The sequence below is a fragment of the Taudactylus pleione genome, unplaced genomic scaffold (assembly GCF_031769625.1).
Source record: "Taudactylus pleione unplaced genomic scaffold, aTauple2 ptg000041l, whole genome shotgun sequence".
Taxonomy (NCBI): Eukaryota; Metazoa; Chordata; class Amphibia; order Anura; family Myobatrachidae; genus Taudactylus; species Taudactylus pleione.
The window spans coordinates 36,358,949-36,382,692 of record NW_028284443.1 but is presented as its reverse complement, the minus strand read 5'-3'; the positions used below and the strand labels follow the sequence as shown (position 1 = coordinate 36,382,692).

Here is a 23,744-nt window from a genome sequence, read left to right as displayed (position 1 = left end):
GCAGTAGTTCCATTGTGACACAGACCGCTCCCCTGGCCTCCTCGTCCTGGTTAGGGCTCCCCTGTGCTGCTCCCGTGTCTTCTTCCCTGCCGAGCACTGTTGTCTCTACAATGGGACACTGCAAATTCCAGAACTGTTGCTGTACTTGTTCTGTCGGACACTGCTGCTGCGAGACATTCACGGTTGCATAGATGACAGTGGTGATGATGGAGGGCAGATGCACTGGTAGTGGGAGTACAGGTGGTGAGGAAGAAGAGGCTTAGGTAGTAAGGCAGTAACAGAGGCACAATTCGGGAGGAGTGCAGAGGCACAAGTGGGGAGGGACTTAGAGGCACAGGTAAGGAGGGTGGCAGAAGCACTGGTGAGAGGGGATAGAGGCACCAGTGGGGAGGGGACAAAGCCATTGGTGATGAAAAAAGAAAATAAAAAAAAAAGAAAAACAGATTTTAAAGGGGCAGTGGACTGATGCGTCCACACATAGGCAGCTACATCGGATCCATATCTAAATGCTAATTCTATATGTCCATTCAGGGGGCAATCCAGCATGGTGGTAGACTCCCAGAGGCCCAGTGTTCCCTGGGTTATGCCCAGCAAGAGAGCATAGTGTGGTGAGAGGAGCATGGGTCAGGGGGAGGAGTAGAGAGGTGAAGTCAGGGCATGCAGCATGTGGATAGGAAATTGTCTCGTGTTTGCGCCGCATTCTGCATGTATCAGTGCCAGATTAATGTACACATGGGCCTGGAGCTGAAATTTATGATGGGCCTATTGTGTGTCGCTGCAAGGGGTGTGACAAGTGCTCTAGCAGTGTGACTGGTAATGTGGGGTCATGCCCAGTGCAGTGTGGTTGGGGTTTACATAGGGGTGTAGCCTGTGTAGCATTATCTTAGGACGCTCACTGCAGTGCTGCATTTCCAGGTGCCGGTGGCCTCAGTACTTTTGCGCAACAGCATGACATCATGCACTTAAGAGGCACAGGGCCGTCACAGGGCGCTCCGGAGCCGGTCCTGGTACGCGAAGTGTATGTGTAGGCCGGCACTCCTGTGCAGAGTAGAGTGCTATTACGTCTGGTGTCCTCCTAATTACCTCTGCCTGTGAAGGGAGGGAACCATGTAGCAGTCGAATGGGCGGCAGGCACTCTGGACGAATTGTATAAAACACACTAAAAATCCATTTAAGTTATCAACAATTCAGAACTTGTATTCGTCCTCTCAGTAATCCTGATGTAAGAATGAATACAAGTTCTGAAGCGTTGATAACTTAAACAGATTTACACATACCCATACCCACACACATAAACGTAAATTGGGAGGGTACAGGAATTTGAGGCACACTTAAGGGGGCCGAAGCAGGTGTGGTGAGATATGTTGACAGTCATAATGTCAACAATCATCATGTTAACATGAAAATGTCGACATCAGGGGTTAGGCACTAGGGGAAGGTTAGGGTTAGGCTACGGGTGGAGTAGGTTAGGATTAGGCTACATGGGGTGGTTAGGCACTAGGGAAGGTTACAGTGAAGGTGCATATCCACTACACGATAAATTGGATGCTTTGAACAATATTATTATAGTTCATCGTCCACAATATCTTGCAGTAAATATGCCGTCAACGACCAGTGATGCGCACTCCTGCTGGTCGTTGACGACATCTATCATTGCCCGTACTTACAGGGCAACCTGACGATATCGTCAGGTTCTGCAAGTACGGGGATGAGGGAGGGTGACGTCACTGAACAATATATCGTTCAGTGTGGGTGCTCAATGTCATTAATGACATTGAGCACATCACTGTTGGGGAAACACTAGACGATATTGCTCATGGAGCATATCGTCTAGAGGATACCCGCCTTTAGACTGCGGGGGGAGGAGGTTAAGGTAAAGCTGTATAAGGTAGGGGTAGGCATTAGGGTTAGGGGGGAATTCTCACAGGAAGGCTAGAGCAGCAGAGGTCATGACCGCTGGGACCCAGAAGCCGCACTGGAGTCACTGCAGCCGTCAGGAGCAGGTTAGACAGCACTGGGCCAACAGGGATGATATGTCGACATCCCTTCACTGACATCATTAACTTCAACATTATGAACATGTTGACAATCTCCTATCAACATGATGATTATTGACATATCACACCACACCTGCTTTAGTCCACTTAACTGTGCCTCAAGCTCCTGTACCATCCCTATTTACCACTGTGTGTGTATGATACATATATATATATATATATATATATATATATATACACACACACACACACACATATATATATATATATATATATATATATATATAGACACACACACACGTATATATACACGCACTATATGTAAAAAAATATATATATATATAGATGTGTGTGCGTGTGTATATGTATATATATACAGTCAGGTCCATAAATATTGGGACATTGACAGAATTTTCATATTTTGTCCTCTATTCACCACCACAATGGCTTTGTAATGAAACAAACAAGATGTGCTTTAACTGCAGACTTTCAGATTTAATTTGAGGGTAATTACATCCTAATCAGGTGAACGGTGTAGGAATTACAATGGTTTCTATATGTGCCTCCCACTTTTTAAGGGGCCAAAAGTAATGGGACAAACTAAACAATCCTAAATCTAACTTTCACTTTTTAATACTTTGTTGCAAATCCTTTGCAGGCAATTACAGCCTGAAGTCTGGAAAGCATAGACATCACCAGACGCTGGGTTTCATCCCTGGTGATGCTCTGCCAGGCCTCTACCGCAAATGTCTTCAGTTCCTGCTTGTTCTTGGGGCATTTTCCCTTCAGTTTTGTCTTTCTCAAGTGAAATGCATGCTCAATCGTATTCAGGTCAGGGGATTGACTTGACCATTGCATAACATTCCACTTTTTAGCCTTAAAAAACTCTTTGGTTGCTTTTGCAGTATGCTACGGGTCATTGTCCATCTGCACTGTGAAGCGCTGTCCAATGAGTTCTGAAGCATTTGACTGAATATGAGCATATAATATTGCCCAAAACACTTCAGAATTCATTCTGCTGCTTTTGTCAGCAGTCACATCATCAATAAATACAAGGGAACCAGTTCCATTGGCAGCCATACATGCCCACGCCATGACACTACCACCACCATGCTTCACTGATGAGGTGGTATGTTTTGGCTCATGAGCAGTTCCTTTCCTTCTCTTCTCTTCCATCACTCTGGTACAAGTTGATCTTTGTCTCATCTGTCAATAGGATGTTGTTTCAGAACTGTAATGGCTATTTTAGATGTTGTTTGGCAAACTCTAATCTGGTCTTCCTGTTTTTGTGGCTCACCAATGGTTTGCATCTTGTGGTGAACCCTCTATATCCACTCTTGTGAAGTCTTCTCTTGATTGTTGACTTTGACACATATACATCTACCTCCTGGAGAGTGTTCTTGATTTGGCCAACTGTTGTGAAGGGGTTTTTCTTCACCAGGGAAATAATTATTTTGTCATCCACCACAGTTGTTTTCCGTGGTCTTCCGGGTCTTTTGGTGTTGCTGAGCTCTCCGATGCGTTCTTTCTTTTTAAGAATGTTCCAACCAGTTGATTTGGCCACACCTAATGTTTTCGCTATCTCTCTGATGGGTTTGTTTTGATTTTTCAGCCTAATGATGGCTTGCTTCACTGATAGTGACAGCTATTTGGATCTCATATTGAGAGTTGACAGCAACTGATTCCAAATGCAAATGGCACACCTAGAATCAAATCCAGACCTTTTACCTGCTTAATTGATAATGAAATAACGAGGGAATAGCCCACACCTGTCCATGAAATAGCTTTTGAGTTGATAGTCCCATTACTTTTGGCCCCCTTAAAAAGTGGGAGGCACATATTGAAACTGTTGTAATTCCTACACCGTTCACCCGATTTGGATGTAATTACCCTCAAATTAAATCTGAAAGTCTGCAGTTAAAGCACATCTTGTTTGTTTCATTTCAAAACCATTGTGGTGGTGAATAGAGGCAAAAATCTGAAAATTCTGTCAATGTCCCAATATTTATGGACTTGACTGTGTGTATGTGTATATATATATATATATACACACACATATCTATAAATATATATATATACACACACATACACATATATATATATATATATGTGTGTGTGTGTGTATATATATGTTTATAGATGTGTGTATATGTTATATATATATATATATATATATATATATGTGTGTGTGTATATATATATTTATAGATGTGTGTGTGTGTGTGTGTGTACATATATATATATATATATATATTTGTGTAAAAATCCAAAAAGAAGAACCGCACACACTTAATAGAATTAGCGGATGCTGAGGTCACATATTGTAGCATATATCATATTCAATCCCAAGGGATCAAGAAACGAGACCAGCACACCTTTAACTTAATGCATGTAAAATGGAATGTATTAAAACACAGCCATGCTTAATCGGGTATACACAAATGCACGTCACATCTGCTATGCAGTAGATTCCTGTTATACTTATCAGTGCCTGGTGACCATATGCATATACTCAATCAAGAGCCCGACGGGCGTTTCGGTGGCAAACCATGAGCACAGAGTAAATGGGCCTATCCATCAGACGACTTTTTGAATAATCCGACCAAAACCAGGAGGTTTTGGTCGCTTCGTTCAGAAAATCATCTAATGGATATCCGGCAAGGACCAGCGATGCGCGTGCACGCTGGGTCCCTGCCGACGCCGACTATCTGTGGAACATGCCCGTCAACCTGACGATGATTGTCTGGTTCGGAATGTTCTCAGATAGGAGGTCGGTCTCCTGCACTGAATGACGTTCAGTGAACGCCGTTCAGTGCAGGCACCGCAGCTAGGCGACCTGAAGGACTGAACGCTAGTCGTTCAGTTTTTAAGTCACCTAATGGATAGGCCCCTTAAGTGTAAAAGCATGGTGTTAAATAGGGAGTGTGGTGCCAAATCAAACAAACATACATAGATCTCACCTTTCACCGGGGGGGCCAGACTACATGCTGGCCGCCGCGTCCCGGAATCAATGTCACCGAGAGTTCCATCTAACCAGCCGGACACATGGTCAGGCATAATAGGTCCGCCCAGAGGGAGAAACACGCTGCAAAGGGGCCAATGCCAGTGTGTCTCCGGGGGGCCGAACACAATGCAATGTGATCACGGCCATCAAACATGGACCAATAGCTAGAAGCACGTGACTCACATACATCACGTTTGTTTCAGTCAATGGAACATCAATGTTATAGGCGTTGACATAAATGTTATAAGTGTTGCCATAGTAATCAACATAGGTAAACATAGACAAGATCTAATAGTGTGAGTGTCTGACAGGCACCAAAAACCTGGCAAACAGACTAACATATAAGCCAAAGATATTAAGCGCCAAGATACACAGATGGCCCAATCACCATATTAAATAAATGTGAACATATAATATGGCACACTCAAATAAAACCCCAAAAGAGAAAATAACGACATTAATAAAACTAATAATTATTAATGGAAAACAATTATTAATGGTTTTTTTATATATAATATGTGTGTGTGTGTGTATATATATATATATATATGTGTGTGTATGTGTATATATATATATGTATATATATATATATATATATACACACACACACACACACACACACACATATATATATATATATATATACACACACACACATATGTATATGTACATATACAGTACACACGTATTTATTCACACTGACCTGTATAAACGGACAAGCTGGGCTGTTATACAAGTAACCTTGTAGGTGGTACAAAGATTACTTTGTCAGGGCTCCCCTGCGTTTGTACTATACTTCACTCAGTGAATGCTGCACTTTCTCCCTGTATTTTGGATTCTATATATATTATATACACACATATGTATATGTACATATACAGTACACACATGTATATGTAACATATACATGTATAATATGTTCACACTTACCGGTATAAACGGACTAGCTGGGCTGAGCTTCCTTCCCTCTTCAGCTAGGCGATTGATTGAGAGCAGGAAGGAACAGGGGGCGGGGCTTCGGTGGACCAAAGGTGGACGGGGCTTCATCTGCCGTGTGTGGGCGGGGCTTCTGCCTGGCCGGTCGGATCGTCCAAAACGAGGGGGTCAGAATGGGCTAAGCTAAGCTGTTCTGGCGGCTGTTAGATGAGTGGTCTGGGCTGTTAGTTGGTAGTGTCAGGAAAGAAAAAAAAAAAATTTGCCTGCAATGCAATCTGCGTGGGCCTATTTTCAATGGGAGGCCTGGAGCTGTAGCTCCACCCACCCCATTGTTAATCCGGCCCTGGCATCTATGGCAATAAGCAATATCTTGCACATGGACCAACCGAGCAGGACAGATAAGAAGTACAGCATAGGGACACACAGAGGCTGCAGAACATTGCATAGAGCAGACAATGAGTGAAGAGGGAGCTGCAGAACATTGCACAGAGAAGATACTGAGGAGGAAGTTGCAGAACATTGCACAGAGCATGCAGTGAGTGAGGAGGGGGCAGAAGAACATAACCTAGAGAAGACACTGAGGAGGGGGCTGCATGACATTTCATAGAGCAGGCAGTGAGAGAGTGGCTGCAGGGTCCAGCAGAGCAGGACAGATAGGAAGCACAGCAACGGGACTAGGGACAGAGAGTAACTTGGAAGGAGCTGCAGGCAGTGAGCGAAGAATGGGCTGTCATCAGAGCAGGGCACTGGGCAGACCAGGAGCACAATAGTGGTAGGGAGCAGTAGGGTTGAGTAGTAGGAGAGGGAATGGAGTGAGTCTCCTCTGTGCAGCAGGAGGTCTCGGCCTCACCTCACTTGGGAACATGCAGCAGCAGAGAGTGACAGTGACTCAGTGACAGGGAGTAGTGACATCTTGCACACAGAGGGAGAGAGGACGGGGAGCAGCAGCCGGGTCCCAGCTATCTCTGTGCCATCACTTCTCCTGGCTGCAGAGATGCCTCCGGGGCTGCGGGGGAAGAAGAGGTCACAGAAGATCTCCTCCCAGCTGGTGATGAGGTGGAGAATCGTGCACCCGGGGAAGTAGCTGCCTGGGTGAATGATGTAAGTTGCATGACATTGAAAAGTCATGCTGCACGCTCCGCGGTGAACCCAGCGAGCGGCCTCCGAGTCTAACATGCACCCGCCATAAACACTGCAGCACGAGTTGCGCGACTTGTGAGTGGCACACACACACTAGATTGTGTTGTCAACTTGGACAGTCCGGACGGCACCTTCCACCCCTAACGGCGCCTGGAGCAGGAACTCCACCGGCCGGTGTTAGGGTGTTCGGCGTACCCCTGCAAACTATAAATTTGCACCCTCCCTTCCATACTTTTTGAAAGCTAAAAGGGGTGTCGCCTCACAAGGAAGGTGCGTGGCCACACAATAGTATCCCCAATTCAAATTACGCATTCCCTGATTCACATTACACCACATACTAGTGTCCCTTATTTATATTAGGACACACAGTAGTGCCCCTTATTCACATAAAAATGTCACACAGTAGTGCCCCTTATTTAAGTTATGCTACACAGTAGTACCCCTTATACAGGTTACGTCAAACAGTAGTACTGCCTCTTATACACGTAATGCCACAGTAGTAGGGTCCCTTATACACAATGCCCACAGTAGTGCTCCTTATACACCTGTCCACAGTAGTGCTCCTTACACATAATGCCCACAGTAGTAGTGCCCCTTATATACATGGTGTCAACAGTAGTGCCCCTTGTACACACAATGCCCACAGTAGTGGCCCTTATACATATAATGTCCACAGTAGTAGTTCCCTTTATACACCTAATGCCCATAGTAGCACCTCTAATACACAGTGTCCACAGTAGTGCCTCTTATACATGAGGTCCACAGTAGTAGTGCCCCTTACACATAATGCCCACAGTAGTAGCTCTCCTTACACATAATTCTCACAGTAATAGTGCCCCTTATACACATATTGCCCACAGTACTGCCGCTTACACATTATGCCACACAAACACAGAACTGTACTTGCCTGAAGCCCCGCTCCTGCGTCTGCCGCAGTCAGACAACTCCTCGCATTCGGCAATATGGGAGAGACGTCATGATTTCTCTCTCTACACACACTGTGGGACCCGGAAGGCGGAGCTCAGGAGTGAGCTCCAGCTGCAGGGGAGGAGCTGCCGCACACCCTCTGGCAGCAAAATCTCAGCGGACACTCGGCAAACTAAGAAGGCAGCGATGGCACCTCTACTGCCCAGCGCCTCCCTGCTTTGCAGAGACTGCTTACCGCATTGTGCCGACCCTGTATATAGGTCTATGGTTATGGAATGAGCAAATGTTTGCAGAGTATGTTGGGTGGACTTTGCTAGACATGGGCAGACCTAAGCAAGTTCTGCCGTTTTCTATTTGAAGTGTGAGTAACAGAACAAAATGCAAAAAAAAAAGATTTTTCTGTGCCGAGAATAATAATTGACTGGACTTTAAAAGAAGTGCAGCCTGCACATAGTCAGCAGTATCTGTGATATAGTGAAAGACCATATTATAGCATTGCCAGATAATTGTGATATATTAAACAACAGTAATATAGTTTAAAAAATATACAATAATATTCTATTATCACATATCTGAGTATTCACAAAGTGAAAGTGAACCATGCCGTCGCTTGGGGCTTGTATCAGCAGATCCTCGGTACTTAATTCTTCTGTCATCCAACACAGTTGTTTTCCGTGGTCTTCCGGGTCTTTTGGTGTTGCTGAGCTCTCTGGTGCGTTCTTTCTTTTTAAGAATGTTCCAAACAGTTGATTTGGTCACACCTAATGTTTTTGCTATCTCTCTGATGGGTTTGTTTTGATTTTTCAGCCTAATGATGGCTTGCTTCACTGATAGTGACAGCTCTTTGGATCTCATATTGAGAGTTGACAGCAACTGATTCCAAATGCAAATGTCACACCTAGAATCAACTCCAGACCTTTTACCTGCTTAATTGATAATAAAATAACGAGGGAATAGCCCACACCTGTCCATGAAATAGCTTTTGAGTTGATAGTCCCATTACTTTTGGCCCCTTTAAAAAGTGGGAGGCACATATAGAAACCGTTGTAATTCCTACACCGTTCACCTGATTTGGATGTAATTACCCTCAAATTAAATCTGAAAGTCTGCAGATAAATCACATCTTGTTTGTTTCATTTCAAAGCCATTGTGGTGGTGAATAGAGGCCAAAATATAAAAATTCTGTCAATGTCCCAATATTTATGCACCTGACTGTATAATACATAAAAGAGGGTAAAATACAGTAGTGCATTTCAGACATGGGTGAAAGTCTGCAAAATGTTTTTCAAGGTATCTTATTAAATAGACGACTGAACACACAAAATATATCCACACATATAGGCAGTATGGGTAGGTAGAATGAGCACAACCACATCTCACTTAAATGTGATGGGGCAGTTTGTAAATTACCCACTCTGGCAAATATTATGTGGTGATTTCTACTTTTTTTTTTTTTTTTTTTAACCCACTACTCCTAGATTGCCTCATTTCATAACAATTTCGCATATATTGCTGGCAATTTCAGTGGAAGCCATTTTCATTCGATGCTTTTTTTCTGTCTTTTCATTTTCACTCTCCCAAGCTAACCTCAGTCAAGCATTTAATATGGTCTTCCTACCACCTGTACCATATGCTTATCCTAACTCTGCAAGATCTGCATTGCTAAAACATTTGTTCAGTGGGAGTGCACCCTACCGAGAGCTAAAATTTCATACTCTTACAGTATATTGCCCTTTTCACTTCTGACAGATGCTATGGGTTTTCTAAGATCTCACGTGGTACTCTGTTCTTAGGTTGTCTTAGGATGTATTCTAGAATTTCTGTTTGTCAGAGAGATTGTTTGGATCATTTTCTTTTATCCATTCTCTATGACACAGTTTATGACTGACAATAAGACCTTTCTGATTACATGTATTGCACTTAATTTGTCACTCAAGTTTTTCTCTTTGCCACTTATCCAGGTTAGAAAGACATTTTATATAGCATCCATTGCTAAATGAACTGTCATGTTTACAAGCCACAGTAATTGAGTATTGCATCACTGTTCATTATGTTTATTTATTCGGCCATAGAGCCTGATTAAGAGATGGACGGATTTGCACAGCCAATCCGTCCATCTCTGATGCAAGTGCAGAAGATGGTGTCAGCCACCACCTTGCTGCATTTGCGGTCCCAGTACTGCGTCCGACTTTGCAGGCTGGGGTTACCATTGTGACAGATGGTCGTGGTGTTTGCCTAACAGGGTGCTGGTCACGTAAGAGACCAGGAATTTGTGAGAAGCCCGCGTTTTCGGGAACGGTGACCAGGCATGTCCTCGCTTCACCCCCAAATGCTGCAGCATGGTCAACCATGGGAGGGGGGTGTCTGTGAGCAACATGCACATGCGCAGAACGAGTCCTGCGCAGGGGCAGACCCCTAACAATCGGAGATGTACGTTCATCATCTATGAACCGGGCCCATAGATACAAACTCTTTCATTCAAATATTGACATATCGGTTTTAATATTGATGCTAATCATTGCAGGATGGGCACCATATCTACTTATCGAACCATACGTTTCTCTTTCTACTAACTACCCTGCTTAACAAACCATTATTACTCTGTAACACTGTGGATGATACTGTATATATGCATAAAATATTCCCACTTAAATATTGGAAAACCATACAAACACAGGGATGGACCGGACTAGGGGCCATTTGCTACTGGATCAATACAATTTGCAGTGTTGGGACTGGGCTGTCTGCGACCACCAAGTGCATGGCTGAATCCATTGGCTAAGGGAAAAAGGCAGAGAATGCCCCCAGATGATCAGAATGAGTTTTATACATATTTGGAACATCCTGGAAGTATCCTGTGGGGTTTTATAGATTCTGACCAGGACCCTTTGGACCATCTCTGGATCTGATAGTGTAGTGGAAACTTGAGACCTTGATAATGCTCCAACTCATCAGACCTCTACTAAGAGGCTATGAATGGGTGCTTGAATGAACAGATATGATATAGTCTTTGGGACAATACTGGATAGAGTGCCAGAAAATCGACAGGTATAGCGTCTTGATGTTACTGAATTCAGAACTGTAGTGAGCAGTGACAGGCAGCAGATGACCACAGCTAAGTGCCTGTAGTACTGATGTCAGCCTGCAGGTGATGATACTGGAGTTCTGCACAGTATTGATAGCTGCACAAGTGTGTAGTGGGACACCTGCTGGAATGGGTGCGAAGTGCAGAACATCACAGATGGTATATTCTTGGGAGGAATGCGGACTGAATGGATGCAGGAATTACTTATATGTGGGTAGCTGATGCTAGTGTTAGTATGTACTAGAATTCAGGACATTGGAAGCTGAGTCAGATGCAGATTCATTTTTTAAGAGCAGGACCCTGGAAGATGAGTCAAATGCAGATGCTGGAACAGAGCCGGGAGCCACTGTAAGCCAGGAGACTGTTATCGGGGAGAAGAGAGTTGTTCTGGCAATGAGCTGGACACAGGAGATGGTTTGAATAAGGCGCTTCCAGCACCTGTTGGCCAAGCAGGTCATGTGAACGCAGCTGCTGGAATCCGATAGATAGTATTAGACAAATAACAGATATGATACTATTAGTAGACAAATCTAAGATGGCTGCTCCCATGCGTCGCCGCCACAAGACTTGACAAGAAAGTAAACACCAGGCACTCAGCAGTAGTGCCAAAGCAGGTCTTAGGAATGCCAGAAGCGACCGGGAATGGCACGGAGGTCAGGGATGTGACATAACGCCGCCAAACCCGGTAACTGGGGCGGGGACTCCAATGTGTGACAGTGTGCCCCCTTCGCTGCCTTACGGTTAATGGGTGTGACATGCTTAAGTGTTACTCATTGGGTCTTACCCATTAGATGGCTCTTAGTAAACGAATTGGTGCATTGCACTGGCCAATCAGAGTGGTGAAAGATTTTCATGCACTTGTGAATCACAAAAACTATCCAACAATCAGAGGGCAGGAAGCTGTGAATCTTTCTGTACACATGATTACAGGGAGCGTGGCATGACAGGAGAGATACTGTATGTAATAAGTGTGAGTCACTACCAGCGTGTCATGATCCTGACTAATTTCTCTCATGTGCTATTCGTTTGTATTGTGACTTACCTCTGCTACCTGTCTTGTGGGTCAGGATATTCTGATTTGCCTGGGAAGTCTACTCAGCATGCAGGCTGTAGAATCTCCAGTGTAAGCATGACACTGTGCTATTTTTTCCAGGCTGATTATTCACCTGAGAGTTCTTCTGTCTGTGAAGTCTGCAGATTCCTGAGTAGAACAGTGTTTGCAATCCACATAGTAGTGTTGCACTTGAACTGCAGAGATCATTAAGATGTATTTGCTCTCAGTGCCTGCTATTCTATCTACACTTCAACAGCTTGCTAGTACTCAGACTGCACACCAGTGTTCCCTCAAAAATTTGGTAAGGGCACAGCCATTTTAGACTCCGTCATCTGACTCTCCTCCACTGCTCAGAGTGCTGCTTCCAGATCAGCTGACCACAGAAGCTATTCCCCAATGGTCCAGGGGTATATAAGAAACTTCCTGGCAGTCTGCTGGTGTCAGTGCTTTAGTTTAGTATCCTGCTGCAAGCTGATAGAGAATTGCTTCAGATTTTTCAGCGCAGTTTCCATCACCAGTGCTCCTGGCTACAGCTGTTCTGGTTTAATCCTGGTGTTTAGCATTCTGGTTCAATCCCGGTGTCCAGCATTCCAGTTCAATCCCGGTGTCCAGCATTCTGGTTCAAACTGCAGATGGCAAACAGAATGAATGTTTAAATCCCGGTGTAGAGTCCTGCAGCCCCAAGAGGAGTGTCTGAGTTGTCAATCCCTGGAGGGGTGTCGGAGTTGCCAACCCCAGTGGGGGTCTCCAGAGCCTCAGCCCCAGAGGGGGTCTCCAGTGCCAAGATCCCAGTAGGGAATCCTAGTGCCACAGATTCAGATATGGACTCCTGTCTGCCACATAATGAGAGTACTACCCCGTGGGAGAAGTCTATGTACCGCTTTATCTACCTTGTCTTTAAATCCTGCCAGGTTCCTCAAGATTTCCAGCATGGTCCAGGGCCAAGAAGGGCCATCAGATCCTTCGGTTCCAGCCGATTCAAGGTAATCTGGGCTCAATCTGGTTCCATCCGTCTGTCTGAAGGCTCTTTCGGTTCCAGACTGTTTAAGTTCCTATGGACCCAATCCAGTTCCATCTGTTGGTCCTAGTAAAGGACTCCTGCCTGTGTGTTCCAGTAATGGACTTCCATTTGTCTGTCCCAGTAAAGGATTCCAGCTAGTTCCAGACATGGCATTTTCTCATCAGTCTGAAGTTCCTCAAGCTAATTCCTTTTCTGCTCCTGAGTGTGCATCACAAGCTTCAATCTCGTCTGATGCTTAATCATCTGCCTACTTTAATGGTGACTTGGCTTAATATCACGCATTGGTTAATCAATACCTTACCATTATGGAGTCTGATTTGTCACCTGGTATTACACCTACCAACTTTGTTAGATATCTCTTCCTGTCCTTCAGAGGTGAAGCTTTAGAGTGGGCTAATCCACTCATTGAGTCTGATGATCCAATGCTCCAGAATTTAGTACATTTTAGTGAAGCTGCAATTAAGAAATTTGGTCCAAAGATAGCCCATGTGGGGTCATCCAAGCGATCAACTCCTTCTGCTAAGAACTCTTCTATTGCTCAGTCCTCCACTCCTTTGCAGTTTGAGCAAAATCAAGCTTCAAAGGGCCAACGCACTAAGGAATTCCAAGCCTCCAAGAAAAGCAGCACTTCAGAATCTGTATTCATGGAAAATTGGGTATACTTCTTTCTTCTTCATACATTGGTTCCTCCAAGTATTCTGATCCTTAGATTTCATCATCTACCCAGTCTTCCAAGTGTTCTTCTAATACTCAGTCCACTGGCCCTCCGAGTCTTACAATATGTGTAGGATCGTTTGCTTCATGTTATTACAGTGAACCTCTGGAATGTTCCAATCCAAAGAAGGATTCAATTCTGACACTAAACTTGGATTCTCATTATGATCCTGATCATGAGGTTACTCCCTTCCTTGATGGTCCCATGTTTCCTGACAAAGTTTTCTCCTTACAGGAGATTCCTTTTCCTTTGGTTGGTTCAAGACTTTGTCGTAGATAAAAGAGGAATAGTCGAAGATCTTGAGTTCGCCTTTCCAGGTACAATGATGAAGATTTTCCTTTTTAAATACCTGGGTTTTTCATACCCCAGTTTCAAGAGAGGACTCTTATGCTGTTGATCCATTGGACTTTTTCTAGATGAAGAAAATTCTGTTTCTAGTGATGATGAATGGTCCACTTGTTCACTTGCCTGCCAACACTGCCTGCCATTGGTGGCTCGCAGTCCAAAATTCAAATAGGGGAGCCACATTAACTACCCTTCCAAACACTGCCAATCATCGCCAACAGGGACTCACTGGCAGTTGGTGTGGATCCCCTATATGATTTTGGACTGCGCTGGAGCCGCCACTGCTGCCAGCTATCATGTTTTAACATCCGCCACTTAATGCACTGCATTTCAATGTTGTGCATTTTTTGACCATCTTTACTTATTAAAGGACTAAGTAGTAAGTGAGACATTGTAACAAATTAGTAAAATATATTTATATAGCATTATACAAACTGTTGAAATGTTTGCTACTTTATTAGAGGCCCAGTCCCTTGATTGCTTCCGAAGCCTGGTAAGCACTACTTTTTTCTGAATGCTGTGGCCCAATCCTGCTGCTGTTTTCCGATTTTTGCTAAAATTCTGGCCTAGTGCTTAATTATGGTTAATCTTGAGATTATTCACCCTGACCAAAGGCTTATGCCTGGGAAATCGACTGCTATCAACCTCCACTGTTTATATACGAACCTGCAGCTTCCTCATGTGGAGGCAGAGGGCACCTTGATTATGTCTCTGGATGCAGCCAATGTATTTACCTCTGCTGAATGGCCATTTCTGTAGGCAATTCTTTCTCAATTTGGCGGTGGGGGAGGGGTTTATTAGGTATCTCCAACTACTTTATTCCTACCCTGTTGCCATGGCCTGTGTTAATGGTTTTGTCACTGGCTCTTTCAACCTTGGTAGAAGCACTAGCCAGGGTTGCCCACTATCTCCCTTTTTGTTCGCCATTGCCATAGAGCCGCTGGCTTCTGCTGTAAGGGCTTCTTTCTTAATCTGTGGGCTATTGGTCTCAGGACAGAAGAAGATTAAACTTTATGCTGAATACATGTTGCTGTTCTTGTCGGGAATGCAGCAGTCTTCATTGGTGGATGTCTATGGTTCTTTCTTGGTGAAAATGAACTGAGACAGATCTATGGTGTTCCCTGTCCTTTCTAGTTTCCCCATGCCACTTTCCTATAGTTTTCCTCTGAAATGGTGCACAGTTTAAATATGTAGGTATCCAGGTAACTCATAATATGACTGCTTAATGTGCAGCTCCAGATAACTTATCTTTTACTTACATCCCAAGCTTGGGTTTCTGTTTCAGGTCAGGTATACCTGGAGATATTATTCAGCCAAAATAGTTTTTTTTCTTCAGCATTTGCTGATCCACATCCCACTCTCCCTCTTTTCCTCTACTGCCAGATATGAATCTGTTTGGGATAATAAGCGTGCCGCTATCACCTTCAGGACAATATGTTGGTCCCGAATTGAAGGAGACTTGACACTCCTGAAACATTTGGTGGCATTATCTAGCTGCTCAACTGGTTTACCTTCGGGAATGGATGTGTGCACTGAAACAGGGGGATGTGCATTGTACTCTGATTCAGGAGTCTAGTATGCATTTTTCTCTGCTTCAACTTATACTTGCTGGGTCTCTTCTGAAGCGTTATCCCCCTCTTTTGGCACAAGCTTGCAGGGTTTGGTGTTTTGTAGCAAAACTGTTGGGTAATCCTGTTATTGAGCCTTGTTCACACTTATGAGGCAATCCTAGTTTCTGAGTTTAACTCGCTAGAGGAAGGGGCACTCTGGCTAGCTCATGAGGTTGAACCTATAGGTCAACTGTACGAGGATTCTTATCTGAGATCTTTTGTGATTTTGGTATGGAGTTTCGTCTTCCCAACACTATGTTTATATAGGTATTTGCAGCTGCGGCATGCTCTGTGTGCACAGCGGAGGGTGACCACCTCTTGTATTTCTGAACTGCCTGTCCGCATCCTATTGAGGTCCCTCTCCTCACGCAAATGTATTTCTCAACTGTACACTGGTTTATTGCATGAATGTAGTGGTGTGGGGCTGCAGGTGCTTGAAAACGGGGAGTGGAGATCCGAACGCAGGCGTGCTTAAAGGTCAAAACGGGCGTTTTATGGGTGTGCATAATTAAAACAGCAGTGTCATTGACCACGTCACTGGGTTATTTTATAGCCAGAACTGCTCGCAAGATTGTGGTAGCAAAAACCAACCACAAGAATAGCGAGCAGTTCTATGTACTCGATTAATCTAATAAATAGCGGACATGACGTAGGATGCGAGCGGCCAGGGGGCGTATTTATCCAAAAAACGACCGCAAGTTTTGTTCGCTCGTTCAGACCTAGAGGCGTGAACAGACCGCAAAGAGCGAACGGTTCATTTGAATAGCCACCCCTATTTTTTGGACGAGTGAGCGCTAATTGCGTCTGGCTCTGCATCAGGCCCTAAGATGGGTAACCTCCAGTTCCTGTCCAAAGTGTGGTGCCCTAGATGCAGGTTTCTGGCATCAGAGCCGCCATCAGGGGGGGGTCTGCCGGGCCTGGAGTCCCGGGCCCGGAGAGAGCGGGGGCCCAGTGCCAGCAAGGCAGAAGATATGAATCTGGCTTCGACAGCCTGGGAGAAACAGTGCAGCGCCGCCGACGGTATTTGAAACATGGCACCATCCGCGAGCATTACAGCTCTCGGACTGTCGACCAATCAGGAGTGGCCACGATGGCCACTCACGCAAATGTATTTCTCAACTGTACACTTGTTTATTGCATGAATGTAGTGGTGTGGGGCTGCAGGATTTGAGGCTCAAGTAAGAGGTTGATCTGGGGTCCATGGAGGATGAAGACAGGGATTCAGTATTGGGTACTTCCCGGGTGGCCACTGTGTATGCACGTTACCAGCAGATTCATTTGTGCATTTTACATAGAGTGTACTAGACTCCAGTATGACTGAGCAGACTAGGATGGGAAACCTTAATTGGCTCGCGGCCAACGCCCTATTTGAAATACCGCCAGCAGCGCTGCTTCTCCCAGGCTGCCGTTGTATATCTGCACCGCTGTCTCCCAGGGCCGGGTCCGCTGACGAGAGAAACAAGGTAGGACTCCGAGTCCCTGCCGTATGCCCCTCCACCTAGTGCAGCTGGCCTTCCCTACCCTAACCCCCTACTCCAGCCAACCTTCGCCTGCCATGTGCTCCCCTTGTCCAGACAGGCTTCGCTGCCCTATGCCCCCCCCCAGTCCAGCCAGCCTTCCCTTCCCTGTTCTCCCCCTAATCAAGCCAGCCTTCCCTGCCCTGTGCTCACCCTAAACCAGCCATCCTTCCCTGCCCTGTGCCCTCTAATCCAGCCAGTCTTTTCTGCCTTGTCCCCCCCTTCCCAGTCCAGCTTTCCCTGCCCTGTGCCTCCCCCTAGTACACCTAGCCTTCCCTGCCCTGCCCCCCTCTAGTCCAGCCAGCTTTCCCTGCCCTGTGCTCCCCAATTAAGGTCCAGCCTTTCCTGCCCTGTGCACCCCCAGTTCAGCCTTTTCTGTGCCCTACCAGTCCAGGCATTCAAGCCGCGTGTCCCCATGTCCATCCTTCCTTCCCGACCCCAAACTTTTGAGAATTTTTAAACTGGTTTAATCACCAATTGACGTCTCACCACCCCAGTGTGACTCCGCCCACTTCTGTGCCATCCCCCAGGGGGGCCCTGCCTATTTTATCAGTACTGGGCCTGATGGCAGCCCTGTCTGGAATCTCTCATGGTCCTGTCCTTTTGTGTCTGCTTTCTGGTCCTAATTGATGTACTGCTTAGTTAAGACTGAAATTTATATTCCTTTATTGGATCCTTTCATGTGCATATGTGGCCTATGGCTTAAGGATTCCTTAGATGAATATCTGCAACTGTATGTCTGTAGCCTCCTAGGCTAGGGATTGTATTGCCAGGAAGTGTATGGCTTCACAAGATCCTATTCTTACTTGGCTAGGCCTGGTCAATTCCATGATCTAACATGAACTAAAATTTGATAAGGTCTGGTCACTATGGCAAGCCATATGCTTTGGAGTGGTGGCTCTCCACTGTCTAGGCGGATTTTGTGTCCTGCGGGTGCTTTGCCTGGTTGCTCCTGGTTGATAGATGGATGTATAGCATCCATGTATAGTATAACAGTACACTGCTGCAATTCTACTCCCTTATCTGTTTTGCCCTGTACCTCCCTTATGGTTTCATCTAATAGTGACACTAATTACATATCTTTTACTTTCAGTTGGCTCAATGTCATTTGTCACTTGAGTGTTGTCTTGTGTTGTCGTGTGTGTGTGTGTGTGTGTGTGTGTTTTATATGTTTATCTTTACAAATTTTCAAGAAACATTCACAATTTAAAAAAGAGGTGTGAGTAGGTTTACTGTTTCTCTTATTGTAACCAATACTATTTAAAATGTTGTCATTTTTGACAAAATGTTTAAACATTTACATATCTGAATCGTTTCAGTGTATACAAATATAGGTCATGTAGTATTCTAAGTACAGTGTTTGTTTAATTTGTGTGTTACTTGTATATGCAGTCAGTCTGTCTGTCTAAAGTTTGATAATGCTACCAGCATAGCATGGCAGGAGCTGCATACGCCATATCTTATATATATATATATATATATATATATATATATATATATAAATAACAACCAGCTGATAAGGCTCACTGTTGTCCCTGTGCGGTCCATCATCGGCTGGGCTTGCTCAGTCACACTCAGTGACTGAGCACACAGTGCAGAGCTAGGAGCAGTGTGCAGGCGGGCGTGCGATGCGGCATGCGTGAGCTGCGTCATGCCACCGCGTATCCATAGGTCACGGCAAGGCGCACTTATAGACTCTGGGCACTAGAGTGTGCCCAGAATCTATAGCACATGCGCAGGTCACCGGGAATATGGCTGCGGTGGCCATTTTCCCTGTTCTGCGTATGCGCAAATGATGGGAAAATGGCCGGCGCGGCTATTTTCCAGCTGTTTTTTTACAGCGCAGACACCGGCGCCAACGTGGGACTCTGGAGAGGTAAGTATAATATGGGTATAGGGTCTGCGGTGTGGGCCCCCCTGGAACTAGGGACCTGTGTGCCCCGCACACCCTGCACCCATTATAAATACGCCCCTGCTGCTGTTAAAGGTTTGCTTGCAGAAGCCAATTTGCTAATTATTTTTTTAGTGATTTACAGGTCAAGTTCCACTGAATCTATGTAAGGAAAATCAAATATTTTTTATAGTTTTCGGAATCTCCTCCCAAAAATCGTCAGATATTACCAAATCACTGATTCACTTATTGATTTAGTATATCAGTGTGGAAATCATCAAAATATATTTAATGGTTGTGGCTACTTAAGGTCAAAATGAGTAGCAAAAAAATAACAATGTTCTTTTCCCTTGGGTTTCCACAGGTGTGCTTTTAACCACATTGATATGAACATGTAAACCGCAGTCTGTGGAGTTTTCCATTAATAGCAAACAAGCTATTTATGGAGTCTTGTGACGTTTGGACACTGTGCTGGGGGTGTCAGGTGTATGCCAAATCATCCTGCATATTATTTATTACGTTTGTGTCCCAGGAGCTCTACAGCAGTGTTAAGCTGCCCATCCACTAGGCGATGCGGGGGACGATGGCACAATTGCGACGCCCATACACTGAACGTTCAGTGTATGCAGATCAATCATCCCCGAACATGGCAACCTGACGGCGGTCGTCAGGTTGACCGTCATGTTCGGGCGATCATTGATGTTAAAAACGACCACTGAGCGCGCGCATCTCCATCGCTAGGTGTAATCGCCTAGTGGATGGGCAGCATTAGTCTTTCCTCTCCACACACTATAGAGACCAGGAAGTTGTTAATGTATTTATTAGAACTTTGCTTTTGCTCAATATTGAAACAGTTCATTTATGTGTGAGATGTAAATATTATTTATGGGAACAATGATAATTTTTCACATCCATGGGGTTCTGAGGACAAAAAAAAAGGATACACCTGACTCTCAGCATGGTGTCCAGTATATGGTGGTTCTTACCTAGCACATCTGGAAAGATTAACTTCAATGTGTTTCTACAACTGTCATAGTAATTTTAATTTGTCTTCTAAAAATCAACTGAGCGCTTATTTCATTTATAGTCCACTGTTCTATCCTTGGTCACTTGTGTTCATATGGGTAGTTATACAAGCTGGCATGATGACTACAGACTGCATTTAATGGGCAGTTATATGAATCCCTAATAAAAAAAAATTGCGCCATTCAAAAAATACTACGTCATTAATGATGTTTTTTGTCTTGTTTTTCTTTAAAAAAAAAAAGCTTCCTAGGAACACCTCTGATATATCTAGAGGTTGATATGTTACTGAATTTTTTGGCTATACAAAAAATGGTTTGCTTTTAATTATAAAAATATTGTATGTAGTATTACTGAAATACTCAATACCAAGTTTCTAAATAATATGATGGCAATAACAATATCTGCTGAAATTGTAGTTTAGTTTTCTGTTTAATTTGAACTTTAAATGTTTTATGGGAGGAATTCAATGTCTTTCAGTTTACCTTTTTGTCTTGTCAGTATTATTGTATTACGCTGTTTATCAAAACCTCCTATAAGAGATTTTATTGAGAGAGTTTTTCCTTTGTGGATGGGGGGATGGGTTGGCAATTTTCATTATGGAATTGGTAGTATTGCTTATGCCAACCATATGTCAGTCACCATTCTCTGAGACTAGAGCATACTGAAAGCAGGCTACCCATAGGCATGGTGTGAAAGGCTGGGGTTATTCCCACAATGTCATCTTCCAAAACGGTTAGCAGTAATTTGCTGATATCAGAAGAACCCCAGTCCATCACTGCTGTTGTGCATGCTAAGCACTCCACAGATAAGTCTTCAGGGAAAAAAATTGAAGGATCCATCTGGTCATTTCTGCTACATTGCGCTGATATAAGATTACGCTAATCTGGTTGCTTGTCAGGACAGGTTAGTGAAAGCAGGCGAATTGCCGAGATTTAGAGTACACTAGTTGTACAGGAAATCATAAGCTGCTCCAGTCCATGCCATGTCTAGTGTATCAGAACAGCATGATAATAAGCTTCCTCCAGTTATACATTTAAAATACAACAGATTGCAAGATTAATCACAGTTTTATATCCTTGAGAATTATTTAACTGGCTGTCAAGGGTTGAAACACAGTCGTTGTTTATTTGTTTTGTTTTCTGATTCTGGTAGTAAAAAAATTATAATAAGTAGACTATACATCTGCAATATAACTTGGAAGTTTCTTTCTTGTTATACATTATTTAAAAACAGATTATTATAATAATAATACTACCACTGTTTTTTGTGCACCTTTTGATTGACCATTGTTACATGGTAGGTTGAACATCCCATCACAGAATGCATTACAGGCCTGGACCTTGTCCAAGAAATGATCCGTGTGGCTAAGGGTTACCCTCTGAAGCACAAGCAGGCTGATATCCCCATAAACGGCTGGGCTTTTGAATGTCGTGTTTACGCTGAGGTAAGAAGTGGTGGTAATGGTTGAAGAACTAAATTATTATAGCTAGCTCCATGTAGCCACGGCAAAGTCAGTGCTATCTATTGACAGTCTGTAAAGCTGGATACACACTGACCGATATCAACTGATCGGCCAATATATCTGGTGCCAGTCGGCCAGTGTGTACCAGCGATATGTCTGTGAACGACGTCGTTCACAGACATATCGCGTTGGCTGGACAGATATATCTGTCCATTGGAAAGTGTGTATGGGCGATCAGCCGATCGCCCGTACACATGCAGCGGCAACCACGAGACCCGTGGCTGCATGGAAGATGACTGTCGTTCAGGGTATACGAACGACCATCCTCTACAGATATATATGCAGATCACTCGATCTGCAGATAAATCTGCTAGGTGTGTACCCAGCTTTAGACTTTCCATTTTTTGAAGGGGGTCCTTTTCACTTCTTTAATCAGGATATTAAAATACCAAGTGGGAGATGTATCAAGCCTTCGGGAGAAAAAGTGGAGTAGTTGCCCAAAGCAACCAGTCAGCTTCTAATTGTCATTTCAAAGACTGTGCTAGATAAATGACAGATGCTGATTGGTTGCTTTGTTCAACTTCTCCACTTTATCTCTCTCCAAGGTTTACAGCTCCTCCTTAGGTGGTTTCCAATTAGCTCCGATAACCCGTATTTCTCCGAATAGTTTTCACCGGTTAAATCTTTTCTCCAAGAATGGTTATTGGGCTATCCTATTTGCCGCGGTTTTCGTTTATGTGAAAAGTGGTATATGGAATTATCGCAAATTTCTTTTCACCACCTCTGAGCAGGTGCAAAACCCCTATTTTGGCTAATAATGTTGAGACTTGATCCAGAACCTTTGGGACACCCTCCTCAATGACTAATTAGGCAAAAATATATTTTTTAATTGGCTTAATTTGGATAACAATGTCATATTTGGAGCGAAAAAGTAAAAAGTATTGGAAAATGGGTTTAAAGTAGTGGGACAGGTATATGGGGGTGCTTTAAATGGGACAGGTGTTTTAAACATTGCAGGTGCAAGTGACAGGTGTATTTTTAACATTTAAAAAAAATGCCCTATAATGACACAAAATTATACTCACACCCATTTTAATGTACCCCTAATTTAACTACAGCATTTATTTAGGCCAACAAATATTGCTTTCTATCATTTTTTTCACTGTTAGCTGTTTCTCTATTTGACACAATTTAAGAACCCCAAACCCTTGGATTATGCCCGCTAAGACACTTCTATACTATTACCCTACCTTATTTTACCTTTTTTTGGGGTACAGGCTGATTTCCCCATTTTCACCTGTACTTATCGCCTGTCATACATGCAAGAATAATCGCGTGAATTGGTAATCTCTGGTTTTGCAATAGGATAGCCCGATAAACGGGAGCACGCAAACATGCGATAAGTGACTAATTTGGGAGAATGGTCCGATAAGCTTTCTCCGTGGTTAATTGGATACCCCTTTTAGTCTTTAGACCAGTGGTTCCCAAACTGTGCTCCGTGGCACCCTGGGGTGCCTCTGGACACTTGCTGGGGTGCCTCAGGTTGGTGGTCCAGCACCAAATCAAGTTATTTTTGGTCAATGTAAAGTAAATATGTGGGCAAACAGAAGCTCAAACAAGTCCACAACCACATAACTGAGCCCAAGGATGATAGGTTAGCACAATATACTTCACTTTACTATTTTACTAAAAAAAATTCTCAACAAACTTGTGGCTTAGGGGTGCCGTGAAAACAACGCTAATACTCCAGGGCGCCGTGATTCAAAAAAGTTTGGGAACCTCTGCTTTAAACAAATATAACTAAACAGATTTTTCTACCACAATTAAAGTAAATATTTGTTGTTTTAAATATATATATATGTTGTTGTTAGTGTGAGGATAATTAAACACAAATGGCACGTGTAATCAGTTGGGAATTCTATCCTTTGGGTAAGGGACTTTTATTTCCCACTGTGCACAGAAGTCTTCCCGTAGGTCACAGCGCACAGCTCACTCTCTTATCACTGTGTACAGA

The 23,744-nt window shown here is 43.9% G+C and overlaps 1 protein-coding gene across 1 annotated transcript in view; it reads left to right on the top strand.

Moving 5' to 3' along the window:
• Positions 1–23,744, top strand: part of PCCA (propionyl-CoA carboxylase subunit alpha) — a 578,198-nt gene that overhangs the window by 198,598 nt on the left and 355,856 nt on the right. The window contains exon 13 of the mRNA XM_088458152.1: positions 21,569–21,712. Coding sequence (XP_088314278.1) covers positions 21,569–21,712 — 144 coding nt within the window. The remainder of the gene's footprint in view (positions 1–21,568; positions 21,713–23,744) is intronic.